A 25,438-nucleotide genomic window follows, 5' to 3' on the forward strand; every position below is an offset into this window, starting at 1 on the left:
TAATACAGTGAAAAGCAGTGTGATGTGAAAACAATTACTTAATAATGACACAGCCTGTCCTGAAACGACCATTGATCTCAACAACAGGCTTTTTGTACTAAATGTGATACATCAATATACTAAATATGACATCTGCCCTTGTTGAAATATTGTGTATATATAGTTTTCACAATTTGACCCCTCGTGAACTCAAATGGGACCATTGACCTCCGCTCACAATATTAGGTTTCTTGTACTCAATGTGCTGCAGTTACATACCAAATATGCAATCTGTCCAAGCTTCCCTTGCGATATTATGTTTAGGTGAGTACGTTAGTGTAGAGAGACTGGTAAGAGGGGAGTGAAGTAAAGGTTTGGCATTTGTTGACTTTAAATGACCTTTGACCTCCACCAAAATCAATCCAACATACCAAATATGCAATCTGTCCAAGCTTCCCTTGCGATATTATGTTTAGGTAGGTGCGTTAGTGTAGAGAGACTGGTAAGAGGGGAGTGAAGTAAAGGTTTGTCATTTGTTGACTTTAAATGACCTTCGACCTCCACCAAATTCAATAGGCTTCTTTTACTCAACGTTATACACCTTCATACCAAGTATGAGATCTGCCCAAGCTTCCAATATTGAGATATCATCTTGACAAGGTTTTCACAATTTGACCCCCAAATGACCTCCACCAAAAACAACAGGCTTCTTGTACCATGTGGTACACCAAATATTAAATTGGTCCGACCTTCACTTATATCGAGATATCGTGATTACAAGCTGGGCGGCACAAACGCACGCACACGCATACACACGCAATCATGAATGCAAAGGTTTACGATTATCATCGTAACCAAAAACTAAAAAACCACATAAACCCAAGGATTTAATCATACTTGGCCAACCTCTTGCATTATTTAAATAACAAACCCGAATGGCTCGTTAGGGGTTAGCGATATTGTCGCACTGGACCAAACTCATGTAACCGATATCACGATGACCTGTGTAGGCATCCGTACATATAACTTTCCGTTTTCATTAAATGATACATCACTGTTGTTCATAAACTCAAAGATCATCTTCAAAATTTCTGATTTCCCATTCGCTCTACAACCTTCGACTGCAAAAAGAAAATCAAGCAGCAAATTGCCTTCCACGGAGTCTTCGTCAGAGCATTTTGTAGCATCACAGAGGATAGGAATGATGGATGCCTCGTATTCAATCTGAAGGTTTTTCAACGCATCCTTAATGTGTCCACCGTGTATGGTTGGTCGTAATGGATGCAAATTGCTTGTGAAACGCTTTTGAAACTGAATCATAAGTGTTGTCTCTGGGAAAACAAAGAATAAAATCAAACAAACCTGATATATATATACATATTGGCACAATTAATTTTGTCATCAGAAGTCCAGGGATAATTGATCAAATTTTAACTGCAGATGAATTGGCATGATCATAGTAAGATACACGTTCTCTTTAAAATACTAAGGATATCTCCTTCTGGAAAACTTCCATATTTTTGGAGTTTCCGTGAACCTAACACTTTTTACCTCCAAAAATTTTCCTTTGTCCCTGTTAACAGGCCTAATCGACGTGACTATTAAATCAATTCTAATTCGAAGTATGACAAATACTTAAGAAGTAACCCCCTTAAGAAGGAGGTCGGTACTGACGCCGCTTTACACCCTCGCTGATGTTATTGGTTATAGCCGTGTTGATGTTACCTCCTTTCACAGGTCACACCCCCATAGTTTAGTTGTACTGTACTCTTTCTAGGAGTTTGAATTTATGGCAAGCCAACAGGGCCAAAAGTAAATAAACTACGCTGTTGTCAACCAACCAATCCTTGTAGCTTTCCATTGGCCATGCCACGTGTACAACGACGAGATCACGCGAAACAGAACTTAGGTCGATGCGTCGTCGAATCCGATATTTTTGCCAGAAAATAGACGAAATGGAGCACAGTTATCGTGGCTTTTAACTCAGTAACTAAATAAAGACACTTTCAACTAATCTCGATTGAGCATTCTGGTATGTCAGTAACTTCTCTTACGCATATTCGTTCAAGACTATGTTGACGAACAAATATATCATATGAGTAAAAATGCTTTACTGAATTACTGGTGTACCGAAAACATTATAATCGCGGTAACGTGTAAGATTGTCATGGAATACATATTTACATACCCGCATCGTGCATGATGAGGGCCTGGCCACCTGCATAAAGAAAGCCAGTTATCTGCCGAAGGTGGTTTTCCAGTTCTTGATGTTTCATAAAGTAACAGCTATGTATGAGACTAAGGAAATGAAACTGACGCTTATTTACTCGGTTAACTTCATAAAACTCATCAAGTGATTCTGCTCGCCATTCGAAGGTTGCGCCATGTAGGGCGCTCTTGCGTTTTTCAACGAGCTGCTTGTAGCTTTCAATTCTCTCACCGGAAGGTTCAACAACAGTGCATGCCACGGAAGGAAATGTCTTCAGCAGTTGGATGACTATCTCAACTTCGAAAGTGCCTACCGAGGGGGGAGAGAGGTAACAGAAGTGAACAAAATTTATATTATTTGAGAACATAATGCTTATAGTTTTATGGTGAAAAAAAAACAGAAAAAGAAGGGAATACAAGAACGAAAATAAAACAGAAATATATCCGTGTTCTCTGAGCACCTCAATTTTGACGTGTCTGATTTGTGAAGTTTTCCCGCTGTACGTTTAACGAGCTCAATTTCTGATCCTGAGAAAGTGCTACTATTCTTTAGAATGAAGCATACCCGTTTTGTTATTGTTGTTGTTAGTGCACTGTTGATGTATTTTTATTTAACGGTGTCCTCGAGTCTCTACTTATCTACGCCCCCACCCTCCACCCCCTTACTTACCAACCGGGTACTTCACCACACTACCGGAGCGGACAGCGTTACAATATATTTGTGTCCAAATATGGTAGAAATCGAATATAGATAAAGGGATCAGGTGGCGCCAACTCAAAAACAGAAGATAAAAAATAGAGAAAATGGAAACATAGCTGTACTCTGAAGTGAACATGATTGTGTTCACTTTTATGTAGAAGAAAGTAGTTCGAGAAACGTACGCAGTGGAAATCACTTACTAAGTGATTTTTCATGACTTCTTCCAATACGTTCTACTTGTATAGCTATTACTAGCTATAGCTATTATATATAATCTGCATAGTCAATCACGTGGAAAGTATAATTTAAATTATACTTTTATGGTATACGATGATTGATATAACGCTCTGGAGTATAGCACCGAATAATTATCCATCGCTAAAACAAATTGGAGCCACTAAAGAGAGATAGTTTCTCGCAACTGAAATATCAGACTGTACATTTTTTTGAGATTTCATAAGATACCAAATCAACAAATTATGATACTAGACCTCCATGATGTTTTACACAAAATTAAAGGATTCCGGGTTCAGGTGTTTGACATGTCTATTTTGTATGAAAGAGCACAAAAAGACAAAAAGAACAGTGAAGAAACTACCATGATAGCATGCTCTGTTAAGGAGATATGACACTTTGAAGATATCAAAATTTCTTTGAAAACGACTGGTGTAGAAAGACTTACTGTGAGGGTGTGACGTCACATCCTCACTTCCTTAACATTTGTGAATATATTTCTTTAAAAATTATTTACATTTTTTAACACATTTGAAAATAATATAATCAAAAATTCTTCAGATGTTTAATCTCAAATAATTCCTTTGACAAATATGAGATCTCCTGACATATCTTTTGGGTGAAAGTCATGAAATCTCACAAAACAATTAGAGAAAAAAACAAAGACTTTTCAGGAATGTGAGGATGTGACATCACAGCTAGTCAGATTTCAGCAGTTTCTACAAAATCTGATAAACTTTACACTTGAATATCTCTTTAACCGAAAAAGATATTTGAACAGTTTTTTCACCATTGTGTTTCTTTTATTGTCCTCTTTCATATAACATTAACATGTATGACAACTGAACCAATCCTTTAAAGTTGCATATCGCGTTGGTTTTAAATGCATGTGTATCTCTCAGATGAATATATTCCCTTCTAATCGATTATCTAATCGATCTAACAAAGAATCGATCTAAAAAAATTGTGTGGTTACCAATGGCGTAGCAATAGGCGGTTTTGGAAGTTCTTTGAACATGGGCTCCTAATTTCCCGGGCCCCAGATTTCCAGCCCCCCCCCCTCATGGGTTGGTTAGCCAACGGATCATAACTGCCAGTCAAGGAGATAGTCAAACATAATAATGTAGTTGGTATACATTTGGTTTTGTGTCGAGTAGGCTACTTTTTCGATGCAGTGAGCTAGGGTGAAGGTCCTCCAACCCTCTCGCTTGAACAGTGTCCCCTGATTCCCTAGCTACGCCACTGATTGTAACCACCATTCTGCTGTTCTGATTTAAAGAATGATTGACTCTTTAAACCACATGGTACAAAATTTCGTGTCCCACAAAGTTAAAAGTTAAACGTAATAAACTATTGACGGTGAATCCGGATGATTGAATGTGATTTAAAATTGTAATGCATGTTAAAAATTGTGTTGGTGAACTAGGAAGTTTATACGAAACGAGAGCGGACACGACCATCAGACCCGTAGCCTAGTATTCAGAAAGGGGGAGGAGGGGGCGGGGGGTTACTTGTGAAGTTAAAGTCACTACGGCGCTATACCGCTATACCTTGCGATGCAACAAATCTAAAAGGTTGGTGAACATTCTTGAATCTATAAAGTATGCTGTAGTATAGGCTATGAATCATGGCCGATAACATAGCGAAATTTGGGTCTCATCGATTCTAGTTTCTGTTTTAACGAACAACATCAGCACGGTATTTTACCTGTATCAACGTTTGAAATAAAATATTAGGAAGCAAAACTATATTCGCATTTTTTTTTTGGGGGGGGACTCTTTATGTTGGGGAGGGGAGGTAGCCCTCCCCAGTGGCGTAGGAAGGTACTTTTGAGTGGGGGGGGGGGCTGAAGACTGATGGCCGGCCTGGGGGAGGGTTTAAGGGGAGGGGGTGTCCCCCTCCCCTTTGGAAATTTTTTGCATTTCCAGTTGGCCTCAGATGCAATTTGGTGCAATATAGCACACTTCAACACCCACTCCATTTTGTAAATAATTTTGCATTTTCACCTGGCCTTAGATGCAATTTGGTGCTCCAAATGAGATTTTTTTCTGCCAAAATGTTCTGAGCACCAAGGGCAGTTAGTTCCTTACTGATGATTATCCACAATCGCATTTATTAAGAAATGAAAAAGGGGTTTTCTGACTTGCGAAGCGGGGGGCGGGGGGATGAATGATGCTTCCGCCCCCATATTTTTCACTGGGGGGCTAGCGCCCCCCAGACCCCCGGCTCCTACGCCCTTGGCCCTCCCTCTCCCATGCCACAGCCTGGCTACGTGCTTGAGTACCATGAGTCCATGACATTCCATTCATTTTGTGTTAAAACTAACCTATCATGGTAGGTTAATTTGCCAATACCATGCTATGCCTATATATAACTGTATGCAGCTCTATCGAATATGATGAATGCATGCACGTAACTTCTATGTCTGTGTTCTACGGACAGTGCAGTGACGACTTTAGTGTGTACGTCAATGCAGCAATAAACTGGCGTATACGAATATATATATATAAACAAGTATTATCATGAGTTCTCATGCATGATGCGCATAATAATATCACAAAATCACTTGTTTTGCTTTTCACAGGAAGCATTGTCTAGACTTATAAACTCCCCCAAGCATACCATCGTAAGTTATTGAACAACGGCATTATATGAACTTACCATTGTGATCAAACAATAAAAGTGGCCTAACCAAAAATAACTTATACTTAGATTACAATGCAAAATACTATACAAATTATTTGCACGATTAAACTGTGGAACCATATAGCACTATCAACATATTATACCTAGGTATCCTATACCGTTGAATAAAAGTGATTTTATCCCTTGCAATCTACGACGTCTTCCAATAGTCACTAAACTATACAACTGTGCCCCATGTTTCCTATCCTTCCCAGTGATAGGCTGCGACGATCACGTCCAGCAAATTTGTTACCATAGTAACCATGCAACGATATGGGAATCATATACGCAGCGGAAAAGAAAATATAATTTACCGGTCACGCACAATGACACCGGGGAGTTGGAACACTTTCCTTGTGGTGATCGCGGTACATTGTGTGCATGCACAGACGGAATTACTGTTATATCATGGAAGTACTTCGTCAAACCGGTATGTTTAGACATGTGTAGGCTATACAACGCACTTCTGTACTTAAACTGATGCTTATATGCAATGCGGTTGGCAACGGATCAGTAGAAAAAAAAGCTACTGCTAGGAATATGTGGGTAGATGCCATGGTCGGAAAACTGAGGATGAAAGAAATATAAACACACACACGCACACACACACAATTCTCATTATCCCAAGTGGTAAATTCTCGAATTGCCATTCTCTGAATGACTAGCCCTTTACCGTACCTGTAAGTGGCAAGTGTCAAACACATCGATGGGAAATTGGACGAGAAACCAAAATGTTATTACCAATATCCTTCGATGCTCCTGATATTATAAACAATTAATTAAACAAAAACGTGCTAATAAACATATAGGCTATAACGAATGTGTTAGTGAGTTAGACTTACCATCACCACTGCCGATACCAAGTATTGACAAGGTGGAGACGCCTTCGAATTGCTTGCAAAGACTTCTCGAAATGTCATCAAATTGCTCAGAAATCCATCTCGAAATGTTCTGGTTTTCTTCTGAATTTGCTTTGTAAGCTTCAAACGAAGCTGAATATTGCTGACTTGCTTGCAGTGGTGTGTAGAAATTAACATCCATCTTGTACGTAGAATGTGTATAGACTCGGCTATATATGATACGTATATAACGAATATGTATTTTAGCTACTGTGTTGTGTTTAGGTCTAACCTATAAGGACTTTGCTCAAAGTTCGCTGGTGGTCGTCGGCAGTTTGATTACGTCCTTGCCACGTATAGCTGCTACTGCGCAACTGCAAGAAGGGAAGAAAGAAACAAATGTTGATGTAAAGCGTTAATCAGAAGGAAGTCGTAGGTCTTTAATGCATTAAAAGTTAGGGCTATAGTCTTTATTAAGCAATAATTTATATATATATATATATATATATATATATATATATATATATATATATATATATATATATATATATATATATATATACATTAGATTCCTAGGCTTTAAAGTAGACCTGTACATACCTTACGGCGGTTATATATATATATAAAAAAAAAATAAAGTATAATAAATATTTATATATTGGACAGTCCTAGCCTATACTTGTAAATTGTCATGGTTATTTGCACAGGGCATTAGCCGTATGGAAATTAAGCCGTCTGAATACACATACATACACACACTCTAACAAAATTATCAATTCAATGTAAACAGAGAAAGTCCAATATCCAAAGAACGATCACGTTATAAAAAAAGAGGGCGCTAATAGCTATTGACTCATCAAACCTCATTTATGGCAGCATCTCTCTTCTATAGGCTGCTCTTGGTAACACGAAGTAAATCCTCGTAAAATTCACCATCAAGACCTGCGTATAGGCCTCATAATACCCAGCTATATATCAGTACAAAATCTGTGCTGCAACCCCCACCCCCCTCCTTCACACACACATACACATACCTCTTTTCTGTTACAGGAATGACCTCAGTCAGAATCTATAAACTATAGCATGTGAAAATGTTCTAAAGAAAAAGCGACTCTTTCATTTTGAAACTTCGACCTCCTCTTTTATGTTGCTAAAATCTATTCCTCGCATAAGAAACTTTACTCTTCTGTTTTGAATTTCTCATCTGTTCTTGTCCCTTCCCATCTAACTGGGAAACTCAACATCACTCCGCATTCCTGGCATCCAACTATCACCACGCCCCCCCCCCCCCACACACACACCCACGCTGCTCTCTACTACCTTCAGCCCCTTCTCTCTATCATAGTAAGTACCATTTCGGCTTTTACGCAAGTTCACAGCAGAATACAGACAACATAACAACCCCCTCCCCAGCAATCGTTTCCCCTTCCTCAGTGAAATTAGGACCTCTCATTTTTTTTGTAATACCGCACGTTTTCAATAAAGGTCCCACCCCTCCCTGTCATGTGGACAATAAAGCTCATTGGAACAACATTCAACAACATTTCTCCTTGATAAATTTGTGATTCATTGTAAATACATTATTTTAGGTCATACCAATTGTTAAATCAGCTACAAATTACACACAAAATCACATCATATTCTTCTACATGCACACGCTGTACAAGTATTCAAGTACACAGGTTTATAAAACCCAGCATGTATCCACATAAAGATGAGCCTATATGTTTTCATCGTTATGCTTATACCGAAATTATCTTGTAGATCTATAACGCTGAAATGCGGGTAGTTGAATAAAACGTTCAATAATTAATGTGAAAAATATCGCGAAGCAAATGCGATAGACTTATAGCTGTAATGTGATTACACACAAAGTTACTGGTTTGTATATAGTAAGATAACTACAGCTGGTTTACACTGACGACATTACACTGTATGTATATCACTTTGTAACTAAGATATCACAAATCTACCTTTACAAGAGTTGGCACTTTAAGTAATGACTTGTTCTGACTGTCGACATGGTTCATAAGTCAGTAAAATGTTAACGGGATCCTTTCGCCCTTTACGAGTCCCATTTTTAATTTTTTGTTGGATATCACAACTCGTACTTGGCTCTGTGTACCCGTGTACTGCTATGTGGGTCTCTTCTGGATGTCCCATGGAATACTTCAATGGTATTAGTAATCACGGAGCTATTACCTGCATGGGGTTTTCATTTATTCTGCGGTTTCTATAAACATAAAAACAATACATAACATTAATATTTGCATCTTACAATATTAATTCTTTTCATATGCCCCCCCCCCCTCTCCCCCACAAAAACTACACACACACACACACACATACTTACAATATATATGCCATAACATATAACACATAAACAACAAAAATAACACGTGAGAAAGACGTTTGAATATCCACCATCACCACATTCATATGAATATACCGGAAGGAGCGAAGGGAGGGGTGGTAGAGTGGTCGAGCGTATAGGATTCCGAAGATGATTTTATTTTATGACTATGCTGCATGTTAAGATATGAATATAATTAATATCATATCTGTATATAGGCAAATGTCTTTGAATACGCGCAGATATTGAAATGTTACAATTAACGTGGAAAGTACAGCGACGGGTTAAGTGTATATTATATCAAAAGTGACGGATGTCTATCAATATACCTGTGTATTTCCAGTTATAAATCAGGGGCCAATATATTATGATATATACCAGCACATATCAATGTTAAGGGTTCTGTCAAATATCTTATGGTTATTATATTTACTTGCCGCTTACGGAACCAATTTAATTGAGTACTTGGCAATATCCTTGGAAATAATTTAATAAAAGTTAAGTAAATATGTGAGTTTTTTGTTGCTGAAATTTTATACCAAACCTTGTATACTGGTTTGTAGTAACCGGTGCACTGAGAACATTGTAGCCTATACTCTATATCACGCTGGGGACGTTGCAATCAAGATTGGGGTTGGGGATGGGTGTAAGTGGAAAGAATGGGGGGGGGGTATGGGCCTTCGCATATAAACAACGCATTGAGAACTTGGTTTAGTAAGTATTTGGTGATGACTTTATACCATGCACATGCCGATTAGTGAATATCATATATCATATCATATCATGATCCCTGGTTGCATTACTCAAACGAGGTTACCAGGTAGCATAAGATATCGGGCAGCCTGATAACTTTCGTGCCAAATTATAATGTCCAAAAAGTTCCATATACCAAGGAAAGTAATATTTTCTCTTGACATAAAAAAAAATGCATATTGAAGAGAACAAAGATCACAACAAATTAAGCATTCCAAGAGATATCATATAATACTAGGACAAATCAACAATACTCTAGTATACTATAATTGAAAGAAATTCTTTCGAAGAAAGTCTACCATGATATCATCGCAGACCACCTGTTATGGTCTACTTTCTGCAATGTAAGAGAGGTTTTATCTCGTCAAAGTTTAGTTTACATTCAAACAACTTATATCTAAATAAGTGCTGATAGTCGACTCTTTCTTTTGTAGTCGATTAATCGCATAGCTCCTTTCGCGACTACTCGTATACAGTTATAATAATGTCATAACTGTCAGTTTTAAATTGCAGAAATAGTCAAAACAAATCTTTCTCCATGGTGCACTGTCTTTATTTGTTTTTTCCGTGTCTTTGGTGTCTATAAATCATGTTAAAACATTTACCAAACAAAAACTGTGAACAACTTTTGATCTACAACGTTTCTTAACTCATTTCATAGTAAATAAAAAAAAAAACTTTCGAATGAATCTCCGAGGCTACTACAACTACTAGCACTAATAAAAGCAAACATGCACACAATGAATATAGATGTAACACCTTGTTGTGGTTTGATGATATGGAAAAGTTTTCTGTAGAATGACGTTGAACGTTCTAGGCTAGGCTCTATCCTAGCGTGATAGCAGGTACATACTTTGCACATTGAAATGAACTACACCGCAATCTACACACTCTATCTGACATCCAATAAATGTGAACCAGGCCAGTCATAAAGTAAACATATGTTTGAAGAAATGACAAATACTTTGGCAATCGTAAAAATTAATAAGTTACAAATTTGCTATTATGCGCAATGATTAAACATTGCTAGGACTGAACGTTGTACTGCATAACAAGTGTATAACTGACAAGCAAACGCATGAATCTAACTGGAGCAGGTGCTTGCTGAACGTAAATACAGCACAGTGCTAGTGTAGCATTGTGAGAACCTGTATACCTCTGCGATATTTGCCGATGAACTACTTGAGTGTTGCATTTGATAGGTTAGGCTATTTTTCTAAAAGCTGATTATATACAGGCGCGTATCCAGGATTTTCTAACCCGGGGGGCGCGAATTACTATCTAAGCGGAGCGCCACCATCGGTTGGCGCGGAGCGTACAAGAAAATTTTTGGTTTTGATACCCCCCAGATCACCGGAAATGGCACTTCTCGAGCTTGAAAATGAGCAACCAGATGTACACTTTTGCCTGAGAAGCAAGTATTTCCCCAAAGTTTTTTTTCCATCCATAAACTTTTTGAAGATTGTCACCAGTCACACATCATGTTCGACCTGATTGCATGTCCTATGGATGATTGCTTTTGTAGGTGATTCTACGTCACGGCCCACAATATCCGAAAGCCCCACTTTTGAAGGTTTTAAGCCCATTATTTGTTGAGAATTTGAAAATTGAGATTTCTCGTGAATAAAATCACTTGAAAACATAGCCATAATGTTGCAGAAAATTCAATCTATGGATAACCAATATAGAAAAACCTCCTTGAAGCCCTAACAGACAGGTCCAAATTGCACGAGTAGAGGAAAGTATGATGAATAATGTTGGTGAGGAAATTTTGGAAAATTCCGACAGAGTTAATTTCTTGGTGTAGAAATATTGCAACCTCTTATAATGGCTATTGTAAAACTTGGTTGAAGGAAGAGAAAAATAGCAGATATTTCCGATATCAGGTATATCGAAAGCGAAGACTTCACTCATAGGCGTAGGTCCCGTAGGAGGCGGGGGCTGCAGCCCCCCCCCCTCCGCAACCCAATTTTTTTCGGACACCTACTGAAAGAAAAATAAATAGCAATGAATAGCTTAAAAATGATCTCCGTGGTAATTAAAATAAAGTTGTAAGCTTGGCCGACATTACTACTGTAAAAGAGAGTTTTGACATAAATGGATCTGTATGCTTTTTCTCCATCTACATAAGATATTTGGTTGTTTACATTAGCATTTGGCGGTATACTGTGCAACTTTGACGGACCGTGCGGTACACGATGCCATGCAATGTAACGACCGATGTTTGCTTATATGATATTGGCATCGATATGTTGAACGCGCGCTTCTTGCGCGAAAAATTTTGGCTTTTTTTTTCGGGCAAGTCATTACAGCCCCCAAATCCAATTGGGCTCCTACGCCTTTGACTACACACATAGACAGTTTTTGAGGCTGTTCATCGTGGAAAATGCATTTCAATGCTCACTGATATGATGTTATATCTGCTCTTTGCTTTACAAATTCGAACAGGCGTGTAGCGAGTAATTGCCTGTAGGCAAACTATCTAAGCGAAGCGCCACCATGTGTTGGCGCGAAGCGTACAAGAAAAATTTTGGCCGAAAATGCCTCCCAGATCGCTGGAAATGACACTTCCCAGGCCTTGTAAGTTGCATCTAAGCATTGTCTATTTTGAAATTACTAGCGATGTCATAAAGAAAATTTGCTCGGGGGGGGGGCGGTCGCCCCCTTCCCGAAATGTTCCCCGACGACTCGGTCGAGTTCAAGACCAGCCACAGTTGGTTCCATATAGCACAATTCTACAATTTTTTAAGGCGTCCATACACACACACGCGTTATGATAGACCATATATAGTATTTATATAGATACATTAGTGAGAGAGGAAAAATGGAAACGTCAAAAATGGAGTTGTCGATGTAAGGGGTAGGGTGAGGCGCACACCCCTTCCGTAATCCTTGATCTGTCACTGGCTACCTGTGTATATAAAAGGGATCAGCGCTTTAACTATGACTGTTCCTCTTTCTCTTCCCGAGGTCTTGGCTATCTTCTACTCCCTCCTTTCTCCTTTTTCCCTCTTTTTTTCTTTTTCTTTTCCCTTCCTTCCTCTCCTCCTTTTCTTTTTTTCCCCCTCCTTTTCCCTTTTTTCTTCTCTTTTTTTCTCTCCTCTTTTCCTACCCGGGGGGCGCGCGCCCCCAACGCCCCCCCCTGGATACGCACCTGATATATGTAGTGCTAGCTTGTAGTCGAGTAATCGAAACTTAGGGTTTGAGCGCGATTAATCGAACTTCCAAAGTGTTATCGCGACTACTGGCGATTAATCGATTACGACTATATTGAGGTGTTTTTTATCAACTAAAAGTGCAAAAGAAAATGTATTCCATATAAATGTCACACTATCTATGAGAATATCTTTTTAAATAGCAACTCATGAAATCTGCTTCAGAATTAGTCGTTCCGAATCTTCCATGCGTTTTGGAATGTTTCATACATTATTATTGTCATGCATGAGCTACAAGCCATTGACTACGAGCACTCACAGTCTATACTGAAAACAATTACCCGTATATTATAATCTGCTTCAGAATTTAGTCGTTCCGAATCTTCCATGCGTTTTGGAATGTTTCATACATTATTATTGCCATGCATGAGCTACAAGCCATTGACTATGAGCACGCACAGTCTGTACTGAAAACAATTACCCGTATATTATAATATGATGCAATTGCTTTCAGCATGTGTGTATCTCTTTGTAAAATGTATGTTGATATTGTCCTTTACCCAGACATACTTTTGACGGTCTCGATTATTCAAAAGAATTTGAAGAAGAAAAAAATATATATTCGTATACACAATGCGTAGGAGTTTCCAATGTTTTCCTTGTCTATACTGTGAAACGGGAATCGAATTTCTCATGATATACTGTAATGAGATTGCGCAGTCGTGACTTTCCTCTGTATTGTCAGGGAGGGAATTGAGAGCGTTAGGCCCATTACAGGCACATCATACAGAGAGCCATCATAACTATAAAACAAAACAACCAAACATCAACAACAACAATAGACAAACTGACATACATATGAAAACAACAACAACAATAAATGAAAAACAAAGAGATAGTTCGACTACTAAAATCGAAGTATATGTTAGAGCCATAGAAATTGATTAGGATGTTTAGGGCCAATCTAAAACAGAGGGCGCTATACCAGAAATATATATGCATGAAAAACGACAGGGCAATATGTATTGGTAAACTTTGAACCACTACTAATTCCACTTCAGGTCAATTCCAGAAACCACAGAGTACAATATTGTAGTAGTGTAACATACAATTAGCATATCGTCAGATTTAAATTTGGTTGTCATGAAAACGGTATATTTTATCATCAAACGACTTTTGTTTTTGCATTGCACCATGTAGTTGTCAATGTAATAATGTTCTCAAAGTGATATCATTACGCAGATCTTGCCTACAAGAAAATCCGTCCTAGATACCACACTTTTTCCGTAAAAAGTAATGAGCCATTGGTCGGGTAGGTCGGGTAGGGAAAAAGTGGGGTATCTATGGCGGATTTTCTTATAAACAAGATCTGCGTAATGTGGAAATCAGCACGGAGCTGACTGAGTTTCAATTATAACTAAACTTACACGAAAGACAGAGACATGGTCTTAAAACAAAGAAGAAGAAACATCACAGGTATAAGCAATCTGTGACAATAATATCCAAGATATGTGCAGTAGCCCTAAACAATATTTCGTTAGCTATTTTGTCAATACATCCCAGCATGCACCACAAGACCACTGTAGTTGTAGTTCTGTTTTAGAGAAAATAATAGTTTTCCAAATGATTGCGTATAGCGTATATGTGTTAGACGTTTTGACCTCGTGTAGATTAGAGCCTACCGTACAGTTCCATAGCGAACTTACTCGACCTATACTTATAAGTAACACTTGTAATGGACGATACTTCACTGTAAAACCCAACCGGTAGATGAGCTTTCTGAACAAGGGTTATGACAGTCAGGATGACTCAATAATGTTAAAATAAGCGTTACAACATGATTTACGTAAGTTTTACGCGGAAACGTAGATCAACGTATGAAGATATCGTTGTTTCAACTTGTGATGGTCGAGTATCAAAACATTTCTACATGAAAACGACTGGAAAGAGAAGACTGTGCGTATTTGCAACAAAATTACCGGTAAGTGATCGCTCGCGCGCGTATATCGACTAAGTAGATAGCATACGTCAGGGGCCAGCTTTTCCAAGTCTTGGATGATTTACGGTTCGTATTTAGAATGATTAATGCTCAATACAGTAATGATATTCGCAAAGATGCGACTGAATCTGAAATATGTTGTTAATATTAGCCCAAGTCAAAGTTTAAAACTTGCAGCATGAAATTATATGCGTGATTGAATTGGATTAGAAAAGTTACTATTTCAACAGCCTAGCCTACAACATTTATAAGCTCCATTTCACGTTGAACGTAGGCTGTGCATTAGGTTAGGCTATAGAGCTTTACAGATAGGCCTAACCATTAACAGTTGCGCAGTGTGAGACAAAGGAGTAAAACATTCGGTTCATCAGCATGAGCTCATGTGGTTAATACATGGTACTGATTAGCAAATTTGAATGAGGAATAATTTAGAGATATGGTTGTTATGATTGGCAGTGATAGTGGTCATTCTGTACTAGCAAATATACAAACTATTATTGTTGATAAAAACAATGGATGGCTTGTAGTAAAATTGCATAAATCTATTTTTCAGAGCCACATTGGAGCATACAAAGTGACAGAGACTGAAAACTATGATCAAGTAGTTTGTCCAGGTAATCTTAAAGATTACTACCCTCTAACTTCCTACACTATGAGAGAAGCTAAAGTGGTTGTGTTAAAACACTCTGTAGATATACATGAAGAACAATAGGAGTTACCCTAAGTTGAGTTGTCTGTGATAAAGCATGAGCCTTACTAAACGTTGAAAGATGCAGTACTTGGATGACATTTACATGCAAAATTTCTACTCATGCAAGTAGCCAAGAGTAGATGTACAGTAGATCAGCTGCCATACTGCATATTTATGCAGTGCATTTGGTATACTGCAGCTGAATGGGTTGTTGCACTTACTGCTAAAATATTACTATGTGGTACAGTACTGTAATTCTAATGGGAGTGTACGAAACGATATAGCCAGCTTCTAACTCACTTACATTGTTCTCTTTTCATGCATAGGATTGCTCAGAAATTGATACTATGTACAAATTGAGGGTAGTGTTGTCACCAAAGGACATTCAGAAGGTGTCCCTTGAGCAACGTCCAGAGTCTGTTGAAAACCTTATGGAAACTTTGAAAGATAAGTTAAGCCTTGAAGGCAGTTTCTAAACGTTTACATCTAAACGTTAACCCAAGGAAGCGCTCCTACCCTGGAACGTCTTCATCAAAACACAAAAAACCAAAGAGAGCAGAAATAAATTACTTACCAGACATTCCAATTGGAGAAGATGCAACAAGTATGGAGTCTTATTGAGAAAACTTTTGCACAGAAGTTCAAAAGAGAAACAGGGACATGGACAGATTAAAAAAATGATGATAAGGACCTATGCATACCGTAGACAGGACCTGGTCTTAAATGCGCCAGCCGTCAACGAAATGGTAGAAAGATGCCCGCCTTATTTCTTCCCAGTGAAGTAAGTTCCTTAATTGTTCATTAATTTATTGGGGGTGCTGTCTCCTTCACTAAAATTGGACATTTTGCTTTGTATTTTTCATGATATAGTAGCTGCAGTGTATAATGAGTAATAAAAGTAATCACAGTGGGTGATTAGTGTTAGAGATGTTTTATTTCTTATGTATAAAATTTTGGTAAAATACAGAAAAAAAGAGATACAAAGTATGTGGTCTGAATATGGTGCAGCAGGGTGATCTGATCAGTAATTAGCATTTTAAGCATTTTTTAGCATTAGTAATTAGTATTTTTTAACCCATGGATGTCAGTCACCATTACTTATTTTGTTTGTCACTAATATCTGCACTAAATACCTGTAAAATTAGTTTATAACTGTATATTATAGATGGTCTTACCCAGGATTCCGATTGGCAGTTGACTACCATCGACAAATGCACTTACAAGTTGCATTTATACTCTCACCTTGGAAATGGCTTTCTATAATATTGCTACCTGGCAAAAGGGAGCCATCTTCTTTTCATATGGCAAACTTAACTAAATATTGTTTTCTACATTTCTCATTTTATTCTTTCAGTTGAAGGCTGAGTTTTCGAGGTTAAGCAACCTTGCTCTGGACAGCAGTTTCTTTTCTTCACTAGACCAACACCTTGACAGAATGGTGGAAATATTGTCAACCAGACAAAAGTTTCAGAACTTGTTTCACTTTGAGACAGGGGTAGGCTATATAACTCATTCTGTAGTGTATGGTATGATCAGATAATACAAGAGCTCATTCATCTATATTCTTGTTTTAGCAATACTTAAAATACAGTAAATAAGAGTACATACTTTTTATTAGAAATTACCTTGTGACAATTTAACAGTTACATTTTGCATTGTGTGTACAATATTACATGCAAAACTAGCATAAAGGTATGCTGTATTTGCCCCAAATATACCAGAAATTCAAATATGGTCACCTTTGGTCAAAATTCTTACACTGTTTTTATTACCACCTTGGAGGAAATTTACTTTAATTTTGGTTTGTTTCATTTTTGCATTCTACTGTATATGTTAACAACACCATTGGTTTATTTGATTCATGGTAAGTACAAATTGTGTCCTGGATATAGATTCAAGAAAAAGGGACTGCTGAATATTTTTGCTAATTGACAGCTTAAACAATAATATTCTTTAGTTAAAGAAGTTAATATATTGCTGTTTTAGTGTAATTTATCAACAAAAACTAAACCGTCAGGCTACTTAAATAACCCTCTTAACAATTTAAAACCATGCCTGTGGCATTACATTCCATTATAAACATTCATAGTTATCATGCATCTGAAGTGTTTAAATAGTTCATGTGGTGTCCAGAGAGATATTGCAAAACTCCATTTGACTGGTAATTATCTTGTTTCTTGGTAAATCTTGAAAATGTGTTGAAACAAATTGTAATATGGAACAGGATGCCATGGGAAATTGTTTCTCTGCTTTTACATTTCAACTTATGAAGAATTGTTGATTGGGTGAATAGGCACTAATAATAATCATTGTAATAATCAAAGAGCGAAACAAAGTTAATTTTATGATATGCCGATGTTTTCTTCAGGCAGAGAAATGATATAATAGCCCACACCTCTAGTGAGTTGGAAGGGTCCAAAAATGTCTGAAAAAAATTCTATCGGGCTTAAACTCTAGTTTACATTTTCATTTTTATTCAGAGCCATTGTTTGTCAAATAATCACTTTGTACTTGCTTAGTTATGGAGCTTGCTTGCATCAATGTGATTGGTATCATAGTATATGTTTCAGAAATAATTTGCAAAATTTGAACTTACAAACATGTTCATCCTAAACAAAGCCCAATGAGGGATGTACTGTGAAATCATTTACAGGAAGTCAGTATTAATAATATATATACTGATAAAGGAAAATGCATCAGATATATCTGTGTTGTGATGAAACTATTCAAATCACAGTAATACAAGTGTTTGAAGGATCCAAAAACTGGCAAAAGACAGGATTGACAATGGAATTCTTTCAAAGTATTTTGTGTTCCAAATGGGTAAAAATAAAGTGCTTTGCTGTAAAGATCTAAAACAAACATTTTTCATTATGACTTTACTTTGCATGCAGGTTTTCATGAGCAAAGACTGTTGTGCTTCCTCTCAGATTATTAAAAGAGTTTTACAGAGTTGCTTTATCTTCTGATTAAAATGTAAGTTTTTGAGTACAAAGGACCAAACAGGGGCTATTTGCTGAACCCTGGCTTGATTTCATATACCCCTTTCTAGGATGAAAGGTTGTATGTGATTCCCCAAACATATCCTTAGCTTTCATGGGAACTAGTTTCATGGTAATTTCTAATACAAGGGATCAAAATACCCTGAAAAGAAATTTTTCATATCATTGAAAAGATGAAGTTCCTGTTCTATGCTTGGTTTTCACAATTGAACAATGCTCTTATCCATCATAACTAGTCTTTGTCATAAAAACAGATGCAAGAACAATTGGTCGCATCACTATAGCTTTGCTAATGACAACTTTAAGTGCATTCCTTTAGTTAATGAAACATTGGTGTTTTGAGCATCGTTGCCTATTTACATGATGATGTAATTATGATTCACCTATAAAACTATTTGCCACAAAATTAAAAGTCTTTAGCTAAAACAATCATATTGTAAATGGCTGAGAGGAATGGTTACTTCTTTCTTCTTGGCTTTTAACAACATTGGTTATTTCCAGCAGCCATAACATATTAATTTTACTTCTGTATTTCATACCAAAGAACACATGCACTTGAAATTGGTATTTACTATCTCAAATGAATCATGGAAATGAATGATTGCAGCAGGCATGTACCCATGCTCCATGTTCTTCTGTATCTCATTATTGATACATTTTGGCGTTGTTTCCACCGATAAAAGTATTAGGCACTTTTTATGCTTTTGATTATTTCTTCTATTTCCTTGTTAAAGTACATTGTTACTGACTTCAGAGGTTGAAAATAAAGTTGTGTTGTTAACTTAGCAATATATAGTTTTCTTTACTAAAATTGTCTGTTGTCATAACTCAATTAAATTGAGGTAACCCGCTGCCTAGAATATGCCAAGTAGCGTCAACTTAAATATTCAAAGTTAACTCTGGAGATAATGGAAAGTGGGAAAAACTTGAATTGGTCTTGTCAGTTTAACGAGGAAAGGCTATGCTGTATCAGCTCTAATGTTTTAGTTACCATAACTTGCCCAGCTTTTTCTCAAAAACAGATAAAGATTAAATTTGTTGGACTTTGCTGATATCTGTTGCCATAACTGATGAACATAAAGTGTAACAAAGTAAAACCAGTGAGTTGGTTGTAACCACTACTGTCAAGTCTTACTTATGGAGTGGCTGGGTTAGTAGAGTGAACTTAAAAAAGTTAAGGCAGCGGGTTACCTCGACTTTTTCAAGTTGTCTTGACGTGTTGGGTTTTACAGTGTTGTGTTATCAAGTTTTCGCGGTAAAAAATAATTTTGAGCAAGGCAGAGGTCGCTGAATCATGGTTCCATCATGAATGGAACTTCACTAAAAGCACCTAAAAGATAGCTTAAAGTCGTTATCTCTTTAATCTACATCATTGCTTGATTTATATCACATAAGTTGTTGAATTACATTAGTAGTCGATTTTGTTACATTACTCGATAGTGTTACATTTGTGGTGCATTATTACAATAATGAGTGTAACGCATACCTAGCTGTACGCGTCGTCGCAGGAACCAATTAGTGAAGCGCACTTTTACTCCGTGTGATACGTTTGGTCTCCGCGGCATTAAGATTTAACAATGTGTAGCACAAACTATGAATAACCTTCCTACTTTATTGTTTTGCTTTCGTTCATTTTTAAGTTCATCGGATGGTGGTTTCTTACTGTAGAAAGTATCGCATGAACAAAAATGACAACATATTCACGCAAATTTTATGACAAGTGTATGCCACATTCGTCGAATCTCAGCGACGTATTGATAAACGTACTACATGAGTGTAAACGCTCGACTGACTAGTTACCATGACAACACGTATCGTTTCGACAGACGGTTCTGTAGCTTGAAGTATCTGTAGACACGCACAACTAAACATTAAAAGGGGCATGACTTTTCTAGGACAGACAAACATACGGCCAAATTTAAATGCTGTCAGGAACTGTGCACGCCATCAGAGGCCAAAAAACCCCAAATGAAAGGGATACATTTTTCAGGAGTATATATAGTGCGGTTCTGTGACAGCTCCTGTCACCCAAATCATTGTCTACGTCACAACAATGAACAATTCACGGTCAAGCTTGTCACTAGTCTCCCGTTTGGTTTAAAGAGATACGCTGGACTCTTAAAGGGTCCATGTACACCGGGTTTCTGCAGTACAGGGAATTACAAGAGGGTCACTGCACATTATAGTGAAACAATGCTATCATTTTAGTACAGATATGAATGTAACTACATTAATTAACCTGGACATAATTGATGACTATATTAAATTTAACCTGTTTGTGATAAGCATATACATGTAATATGAGAACAATGAAAATATTGACTTCAACATAACCACACATACAGAAGATATATATATATATATATATATACATACATATATACATATATATATATATATATACATATATATATATACATATATATATATATATATATATATATGTTTATTTTTTTTATTTTTTTATATATATACATATATATAAAAGGCGACATATATTAAGGGTACTTACTTTCTGTACCTGTTCAAGAAACCCTTAATCTTACCCTCGAAAGTGCGTAAGATTTTTGAGAATGATCCTTCTTGCTTTCAAACGGTGTCAGGTGCAATAATAGGTAATGGTTTATTGTTCTGAACAAAGCCGCCATCATAAAGGTCAGGTACCACGTTTGCATGGTTTGGTTTACTGGAATGACTGTGATATTGTGTTATCTCTATTTCTTCATAGCAAAGAGATTCAGTTAAGAGCATTCATTGCCGTAGTCTTCAGACTAAAAAGCTCTTTAATTGTTTTTGTGTCGTCGGTAGTGTCCTATATTTAGTCCAAAGGGAACTGTTGTTTACGGAGTTATTGAAATGTTTATTAAAATTAAACTGGAAATATATCTGTAATGAAAATAATTGATTGCAAGGCAGAACGGACATATAAGGAACACACGTATTTTTTTTCTTTATGTTTTCTGTAATAAAGTTCTCATTCGACTACTTCAACATATATATCACATATACCAACCTTACTCGTTACGGGTAAAACACCATGTGACAAATCTTATGCGGTACAGGTAGGACCCATGCAATGTCATCTGCGAATTAATCAGCTCACACATCCGGAGTCTATGCATGCTTAGTTCTTCAATACCGCCCTCGTATCATTTCCGGGGGGAAATTTCATACTGTAGTTTTGATGCTGATAATAATTCTTGTACAAAAATATCGCGTAAACTTGGAAGGTTTAGAATTTGAAGTTACAGGAGCAAAAGCAAACCCTCAGGTGGTTTTTACTCTAAAGCAGGGGTTCCCGAACTGGGGTGCATGAAGCCCGGGGGGGGGGGGGTGCGTGAGTCCATCACAGGGGGTTCGTTAGAAGTTTCTGAAAGTCAAAACTAGAGTACTTTTGTTGAATTAAAATCTGATATATCATATAATTTAGTAATGTACAAAAGTCATATCCTATGGACAAACTTTTTTCGCGTTCCATACGCATATGTTGCCATAATAGCACAGTAACGCGTGCATGTGATAAATAACTGAATTATGAAACAGACACAGGCCGCATGACTTTGGTGAACTTGGTGTTCGCATGACAGTACTTCGTGACGATAAAGAGCTGATCCGATCTTGAAGTTTCCAAAGAAATATTTGTAGATCTCTTGTTTTATCCATTACAATATTACACTACGAACTTGATCATTTACGAAGCACTGTTATGCGTATTATAGTATAATAATGACTCAGATCGTGTCTCGAAAAGTTGGGGGTTTGTGGACAACTCTGACATCAATAGGGGTTGCGTGGGGGTATAAAGTTAAGGAACCCTGCACTAAAAAGGTGTTTTCTGAATGATTTTTTCTTCGATGATGAAGTTTCGGTTGACTCTCCGCGACATACTGTATTCGTCAACGTCTCCGTACGGGGAAATTTGTGATAGGCTAAATTTTTTGCGGCGTATTCGCAAGGCCCGTAGGGAAACGTCCTCTTTGCAGTTATCAGATGACAGTTCCTTGAGTCGAGAGTCGAATTCTGTTCATTATTCAATAATTAAATAATGATAATGTGGATTTATAACGCGCACAAACTCCACCAGCAGGTGCTCGAGGCCGCAATACCATATCTTAAAACTACAACTTAATTACATAAAATCAAACCGTTACGACTTAATCCTACAAATTTTAATACTACAGCATATTCATTACATAACTTACAGATTAGAGTGACTCTTAGACATACAAATCATATAACATTACCATTGATTAATCTATGTGTGATATAAAAGTATCAATTATTGTGCCGGACAACTTGTCCAAGTTTGAAATTATGAGATCGCAGTGCCATTAATCAGGGATATATGTTCACGTATGGTGTTGAAATGGCCGCCTGTGGTGATAACATTGAAACACTGAATAGGTCATTGCTGTAAAAATGTTAGGACATATGGACACCCAGGGCCCTCTCCATACGCGCTGTTAGGGACCTGCTAATATTGAAACTTTGATTTTCATCTACTTTAATCATATTTTCATCTTCTTTATAACTTTGGTGTTACGACAGTTATAACTTTGGTGTTACGATATTTCAGCTGGCAACGTGACTTACATTGAATGTGTACTTTCACAATGAACAACACATTAGGGAGATTATATAGCTGTGCAACAGCCACCACCAGCCGCACTTCACCTCCATCCTACCCCCCAACCAAACCCCACCTCAACCCTATACCCCAAATCAAACCTCACACCCACTTACTCCAAGCCCACCCCACTTCTACCCTACCCCTACCCTAGCCCCACCCCACTCGATGACATTTCCTTTTAGTTCCTCCCAAACAGAGCAAGATTTCTCTTAATTATTTGTACAGATTGTTCAACAAAGCATCTACTTTATATCACAAAAAGTACAGACGATTGTTGGGTATGGTCGCTCCTTGTAGTCGTTAACTCTAACGCTGAAACAAGAAATCCGTCTTCTATGTTAAGATAACCCGTCCCCACCCACTCCCATTCCGACTCTCCTTATCCCCACTATTCCAATATAAATACCACCCATCATGCATGCTTGCAAACATATCAGTACCAATCGACAATTGACCCCCTACTCTACCTTGATTTTCCTTGGACGGTTTGCAAAACATATATGTATAAAGATGAACAAATCTTGAGCATTGAAGGCTTGAGTAATCGCAGCTTGGCATATAAACCTGAAAGGAAATTATCAACCCTGACGACTTCTTAGCCTTTTCATATCATCACTTTAGAAGGTAACTAATGATTTTAATAGCCCTTGAGACGAAATAATGTTAATTAAAACCACCAATAAAAGATGTTAGTGTCACCTTATTTCTTGCGATTACTATTGTCACATCTTCATGGTCTCAATTCACAACTCTCCTTTTTATAGGTTTACACAGGCATTAATTAGTTTACACAGGCATTAATTAGTTTACACAGGCAATTAATTAGTTTACACAGGCATTAATTAGTTTACACAGGCATTAATTAGTTTACACAGGCAATTATTGGTTTACACAGGCATTTATTATTAACTTATAAACTTGTAAAACTGTTGGAAATCGAGTTACACAGAAATAGATATATTATTTTTGGCTTATAACAACGGGCAAGGTCGTGTACATAGAATCATCTTCAACATCAATGCATCCGATAAAGAAAGAAATATGTCTTTATTCATATGAAAGACGTCATCCGAAGAAAGCAAACGAGATCTCCCAAAGTATTATGATATATGTATATATATATATATATATATATATATATATATATATATATATATATATATATATATATATATATATATATATATATATATATATATATATATATATATATATATATATATATATATATATATATGTGTGTGTATATTCAGTATTGAGCCCAAATGCTATAGCCTATTAAGATTGCTAGAAGGTTTCACAAGTATACTCTCCTGAGTGGTTATGCATTGCATAATCACATCCAGACATTATTGAGTGTTAAATTAGACAATTAAATGATTCAGTGAGGAGAAATACTTTTCAGGATGGGTATAGTAAACTGACTTTTTGAAGATGGAGCACTAGTGACTATTATTAGATAATCTAGCATATTTTAGACCAATACTAATGACCATTTTTAAGGAATTTTCCGGTTGCTGAAGTTGATCGCTTGGCAAAATGACTGGCAATTTTCTTCGTCTTTATGGTTAAAAACCTAATCCTCATTTCATTTGGTATCCAGAAGATTTTTTTCCCCTTCAAATTTGGTAATATTTTGTGAATATATCTAGTAATAATAACAGAGTGAATGACGTCATCGGTGTTATTAAGCTGAAAATCGTTTTTGTTTTTTCTTGATAATGATACGGTTCATTCAATCAACCTGCATATCTCGAGTTATCGACAAGATTCTGAAATGGGGGTTGATAACAATATGGGATACTTATAATTCTCCTGAATTGTCTGTCAGCGGAATACGCATTTTAAATAATTTAGCCGTTTGTCTCTTCAGAATCGAACAGTCATAGATCCCAGCAACTCTTTAAAAATAATATTTCGTCGAGAGCATAAATCCTTCAAATCCAATTATACTCGACTCTCGAGCTAACATTTAAATCCAATGTAATATTCTGTGTAAAAGTAGGTTGGCCTGATGTTTCGATCCTAGCAGGATCTTCTTCAAAGGCTAACTGACAAGTGTAATATTCTGTAAGATTATGAAGGAACTAAACTTGTTCTTTTCGGTGTGTGCGTATAGGAGCTATATCTAGCTAAAAACAACCAGTACCCTTTTTTTCGATGATATTAAATTCGATATTAATTTCGCTGATATTTAAATGAGAAATGAT

At 36.9% G+C, this 25,438-nt stretch overlaps 1 protein-coding gene and 1 long non-coding RNA gene across 4 annotated transcripts; one reads left to right on the forward strand and one right to left on the reverse strand.

Annotated features, from left to right (window-relative positions):
• Positions 1-443: 443 nt before the first annotated feature.
• On the reverse strand, positions 444-6,979 carry LOC139979145 (histamine N-methyltransferase-like). Its single transcript, XM_071989849.1, has 3 exons — positions 6,649-6,979; positions 2,168-2,497; positions 444-1,310 (listed from the first exon to the last, which is right to left on the reverse strand). Exons 1-3 carry the CDS (start codon positions 6,845-6,847, stop codon positions 958-960), a joined length of 882 nt encoding a protein of 293 aa, XP_071845950.1. The 5' UTR covers positions 6,848-6,979; the 3' UTR covers positions 444-957.
• A 7,785-nt stretch (positions 6,980-14,764) lies between these two features.
• On the forward strand, positions 14,765-18,139 carry LOC139979146 (uncharacterized). 3 transcript variants are annotated; one of them, XR_011797092.1, is made up of 4 exons: positions 14,925-14,971; positions 15,459-15,519; positions 15,923-16,377; positions 16,951-18,139. It is a non-coding gene; the product is annotated as an uncharacterized lncRNA (long non-coding RNA). The 3 variants fall into 3 exon arrangements; XR_011797093.1 differs by lacking the exons at positions 14,925-14,971; positions 15,459-15,519 and adding an exon at positions 14,765-14,887; XR_011797091.1 differs by lacking the exon at positions 15,459-15,519 and having other exon boundaries at positions 14,903-14,971.
• The last annotated feature ends 7,299 nt before the right edge of the window (positions 18,140-25,438 follow it).

Source organism: Apostichopus japonicus, chromosome 13 (assembly GCF_037975245.1).
Source record: "Apostichopus japonicus isolate 1M-3 chromosome 13, ASM3797524v1, whole genome shotgun sequence".
Taxonomy (NCBI): Eukaryota; Metazoa; Echinodermata; class Holothuroidea; order Aspidochirotida; family Stichopodidae; genus Apostichopus; species Apostichopus japonicus.

Excerpts from the sequence above, each read along its gene's own strand:
- LOC139979145 (XM_071989849.1), bottom strand. The coding sequence starts at position 6,847 with ATGGATGTTAATTTCTACACACCACTGCAAGCAAGTCAGCAATATTCA. Across the intron at positions 2,498-6,648 it reads TGGTATCGGCAGTGGTGATG|GCACTTTCGAAGTTGAGATA; the intron begins GTAAGTCTAACT and ends CCCCCTCGGTAG. Across the intron at positions 1,311-2,167 it reads CCTCATCATGCACGATGCGG|AGACAACACTTATGATTCAG; the intron begins GTATGTAAATAT and ends TTGTTTTCCCAG.